This window comes from Citrus sinensis, chromosome 6 (genome assembly GCF_022201045.2).
Source record: "Citrus sinensis cultivar Valencia sweet orange chromosome 6, DVS_A1.0, whole genome shotgun sequence".
Classification (NCBI taxonomy): domain Eukaryota; kingdom Viridiplantae; phylum Streptophyta; class Magnoliopsida; order Sapindales; family Rutaceae; genus Citrus; species Citrus sinensis.
Window position 1 is genome coordinate 16,385,173 of NC_068561.1, and position 4,854 is coordinate 16,390,026.

The 4,854-nt window shown below is 37.4% G+C and overlaps 1 protein-coding gene across 1 annotated transcript; it reads right to left on the minus strand.

Moving 5' to 3' along the window:
* Window positions 1-287: 287 nt before the first annotated feature.
* LOC127898654 (probable LRR receptor-like serine/threonine-protein kinase At3g47570) lies at window positions 288-3,849 on the minus strand. Its single transcript, XM_052443839.1, has 2 exons — window positions 963-3,849; window positions 288-862 (listed from the first exon to the last, which is right to left on the minus strand). The coding sequence occupies exons 1-2, from the start codon at window positions 3,643-3,645 to the stop codon at window positions 477-479; spliced, it is 3,069 nt and encodes a 1,022-aa protein (XP_052299799.1). The 5' UTR covers window positions 3,646-3,849; the 3' UTR covers window positions 288-476.
* Window positions 3,850-4,854: the final 1,005 nt, after the last annotated feature.

Here is a 4,854-nt window from a genome sequence, read left to right on the forward strand (position 1 = left end):
CCTAGGATAGATAATTCTTTCACAAAATAAAATTACATTGCCATTTTCGTCACTTATCAGTTTCATGTCAAGGAGTCAACGGCAAAACATCAATTATTTGAGCATATAATTTAATGGAGTTAATTTATGATTTACTTGTTAATTCTCACGGTCGTCACGGACAAAAGCCTGCCCTGCAAGTTGCAATTTATCTGAAATTTAAGGGATTTTATTGCAATTCTACTGCATTATGATTTAATTTTTGCATCAACAGTGGAATAGTTGCTAGTTGAGTACTTTTGCAAGTGTCATGCGGTAAGTTATGGCAACACAGATCAAATCTCTCTTGGAAGTGAACGAATGTTATTCAAGGTCAACTTAAGGACAAAAAATAGTAAGTTTATACATGTGAACTAGCTTTTGTTTTAAGAATTCGATCAAGGACTTTGACAAAATTTGATAGCCATATACATATCACAACTATTATGGAACTTGCGTTATAATTTGATTGCTTGTCTCATTTTTTGGGCTTCTTGCAGTTCCATGATGGCATCTTGGATCTTCATTCTATCACGCGGCAATTCTTCTGAGCACAGGATTCCAACCCTCAGTATTGACACTTGAATCTCATGAAATTTAGCTCTCAAGTTTGGTTGCAATTCCGTGACAATTTCAGCTTGAATTTCAAGTGCTTCTTCAAGAATTGCCGGGTCGATAATTTCAGCTACTTGATCTGGAAGACCCATCTTTGCATACTTGTGAAGACTAAGGCCTTCTTCAAACATTTCATCGGTAGGTCTCTTTCCGGTGAACATTTCCAGCAGTAGGATGCCAAAACTGTACACATCTCCATGTGTTGAAACCTCACCCAATGCTCCATATTCTATGATTTAAGAATTATTCATTAGTATGGGACAATTGTCACCATAAGAAAGGATTAAAATGATATAAAATTAATGAAAAATGATGTTATGAACTAGTACCTGGAGCAACATAACCAATAGATCCTCTTACTCTGCTTGTGCTAGTTTGATCCGGAGAGTTGTCATGTAGGAGCCTTGATAACCCAAAATCACCGACATGAGCAACCATTTCATTGTCAAGTAACACATTGCTTGGCTTAAGATCACAATGAACAATGCTTGTGTGGCAATGGTGATGAAGATACTCCAATACATTAGCCACATCAATGGCTATGCTCAGCCTTTGCATCAAATTCAGCTTTGGCCTTTGATTTTGCTCGTCTTCCTTTTGATTTAACCAATTCTCTAGACTCCCATTAGGCATGAACTCGTAAACTAAAGCCTTGAACTCATTGCCTCTGGTATCTATACTGGAACAAGAAGTAATTATTTTGACAAGATTACGATGCCGGATGCTCCTCAAGGCTTCACATTCAGCTATGAAACTTTTTGAAGCTCCCCTCTGTTGAAGATCTAGCACCTTCACCGCAACATTTGTTTCTTCAGTACCAAGGATGCCTTTATACACGTAACCATAGCCCCCAATACCTATCAAATTGGCAGAGGAGAATCCTTCTGTTGCTTTTAGGAGCTCTGCGTAAGAAATCTTCAAATACTTATCCTCTATTGAAGAATTAACTAAAGCCTTGCTTCTTCTTCTTCTTTTCCTCCGCTGATAAAATACAAATACTATGAAACATGTTGAGAGCAAACAAGGCAAGAGAACTGCCGAGATGACTATCTTGAAAGTGGAATGTTGCCACAATTTCCTCGAGCCCCTGGATCGGCAACTATGCAAATGCAATTCTGGGCTTCCACCACAGAGTTTATTGTTTCCTATGATTGAAACTGCTCTTACATTCTTAAATACACCTTCACTTGGTACCTCTCCCTCTAGATTGTTGAAGGACAGATTCAACTTTTGCAGAAAGCGAAATGTATTCAGAAACATGGGGATTTTGCCGGAAAAGTTGTTCCGCGAAAGATCAAGGTCTTGAAGACCTTTTAAAGAACTAAAACCAGAATGTATAGGCCCTTGAAAGGAATTATCACTGAAGTTCAGATACTCCAGGCCAACACAACTTGCAAGTGAGCTTGGAATTTCACCTGATAACTTATTCTCCGATAAGTCTAGCTGCTGAATACCTTTCAGGCGGCCTACTTCCAAAGGTATAGGACCACTTAAATGATTGCGGGACAAGTCTAACAACACAAATGAAGATAGACCAATAACTTCACGGGGTATAGTCCCAGAAAGATTGTTATCTGAGAGATCTAATTTCTGCAGCTGCAAACAATTTCCAAGAGCTGAAGGTATGCTTCCTCGTATGGAATTTCCCTGTAAATCGACTTCTGTCAGGAAAATTAAATTCCCTAGTGATGAAGGAATTTCTCCAGAAATTTTGTTTCCAAACAAGGACAATACTTGTAATTTCAGAAGATATCCAACAGAAGTAGGAATGCTTCCTGTAAGAAGATTCACCTCCATGGCTATTAAGATCAAATTTTTCAAGTTCCCAACTCCTGTTGGAATGGTGCCAGAAATCCTATTTGCTGACATGTATAAATAGATAAGGTGGGATGAGAAATTAGCAATGGAATTAGGCAATACCCCACTTAGACTATTCCTGCTTAGGCTGACTACTTCTAAGAAGGTACAATTCACCAAAGAATCTAGAAATCTAAGGTCATTACCCTTTCCAGTTCCAAGGTTATTTCTTGCAAAATTGAGCCTAATCAGATTCTTCAATTTTCCCAAATCTTCTGGTATAGAACCTGCCATTAAGTTATCCGAAAAATCTAGTTTTTCCAGCTTACTTGCATTAGAAATTGAAGGAGGTATTTCCCCCGTAAACCTGTTACTCCCCAATAGAAGAACGCGTATATTAGGAAGTGTGAAGCCAACGTAATGAGGAATTTCGCCGACAAGTTTGTTTTCTGTCACAGCAAAGTAATCCATTGAAGAGATATTAAATAGCTGGATGGGAATCGAACCTGTTAAGGAATTTGCAGAGACTTGGAACATGTTTAGCTGCTTCAATAGGCCAAGCTCACTAGGAATGTTGCCACTGAGGCGATTTTCTGAAAGAGAAAGCTGTTGAAGAAACGAGAGGTTTGAAAGTGACTGAGGAATAGACCCAGTATAATTGTTACCAGTAAGTCCAAGTCCTACTAACTTGAACAAATTGCCCAATTCAGAAGGAATGTTCCCTTCAAGCTTGTTCGTGACTAAGTCAAGAATCCTGAGTTCTGAACAATGAGTAATATTTGCAGGAATCTCTCCTTGCAACATATTAAGACTGAATCTGATGGATCGTAGCCGAAACAAGCGACCAGTTTCAGGTGGGATTTTACCATAGAATTTATTTTGTTGAAGGTTGATAAGTCTAAGGAATGTCAAGTTGGCTATAAAAGGAGAGATTGTACCTGTCAAATTTTGGGCCCGGAGATCCAGAGCAACGACTCTTCGATGTCGAAGGCTACAAGTGACACCATGCCACTGGCAAAAGTCAACAGAATCATTCCATGTACTCAAGGCTCCAAAGGGATCATCAACAACCTTGCTTTTGAAAGCAAGCAAAGCAAATTTATCAGTTTCACTTCCAAGATTAGCACAATGGGAAGAAGGGAAATGAAAGTAATTTAGAAAAATGAAATGGAAGAAAATTAAGAATGCTACATGGGGAATTTTAGAAGGCTTCATTGCTGTTGTGAGAATCTCTGATCCAAATGTTTTTACTGGGAATTTAGTGTTCCAGATTTGGTGCACTGCTATGCCTCAGCGCCATCCTAATTATAGTTTAAAGTTACTAGAGAAATGACAATTTCTTCGATCAGCAATGACATTTCCGTGGAAAAATGCTGAAATAGGCAAGGAAACTACAGGGAAAGCTCTTGAATCAATAACAAATTAATGTTGTTCTGTTCTTTCTGTAGAAAATTTTAGAACTAATGCAGCTTTTAAACTATTTTATTTGTACCGTTGAAATTCGTGTACTAGAAAACAACATAAAGTTTGGTAGACCTGATGTCAAGTTTGCATGACCACAAATGAAGACGTCACAAAATAGGTGTCGTGTAATTAAAATGCAAGAAATCAATAATATATTCATGACACACTTAGCCTATTTTCTCAGAACTCTTCAGACATCGACTCTCTCATAGTTGAAGAAAATGACTAAAGGTGTTTAATATTTCCCCAAGGTGTTTGATGAAATTCCCACTCCGCAATCTTGAAGGATAACCCAGCAGCTCAATCCTCGTGGATTGGGCAACAAGAAATTGCGGTGAGTGAAACAGCAATTGAGCATGGTGTAGATAAGATATCAAGGACACTTGGTCCTAAAATCATTGCTTGATGATTTTATAACCATTGGATTCTATTGTCCCAATATACATCTGTAGATAGACAATTCAGCTTGTATTAATTGAATCAAAAACTTCTAAATTGTTTATGCTGATAGCAATGCAAGAGTTAATTCCTTCGAGTTTTTTGTACTGTTCCTACTTTACCTTAAAAAAGTTGACATTTTCAATAAGTCGATTCAACTTTATTGAGAATATTATTGTGGAAAAGGCTAACGAGTGGACATTTTCAATAAGTCGATTCAACTTTATTGAGAATATTATTGTGGAAAAGGCTAACCAGTGGCTAAATGGTTAGACGCATAGTTTGTTCTCACAAATTTTCAAGTTCATTCACTATGAGCATCTTCTCCTCAAACGAGAGTAAATTTAAATTACACTAAAACTTGGGTGTCTTGTCTGCAACCAAGAAAATGGTGTTAACATTTGAACTGTGATATAATTGAACTAATTCAATTTAAGTTTAATATGTCCTTTTTCATAATTGTTTTTTCATCTACGTAATTGTTGTTAAGGATGATGTGCTGTTCAATAAAGTAGTTTTCCT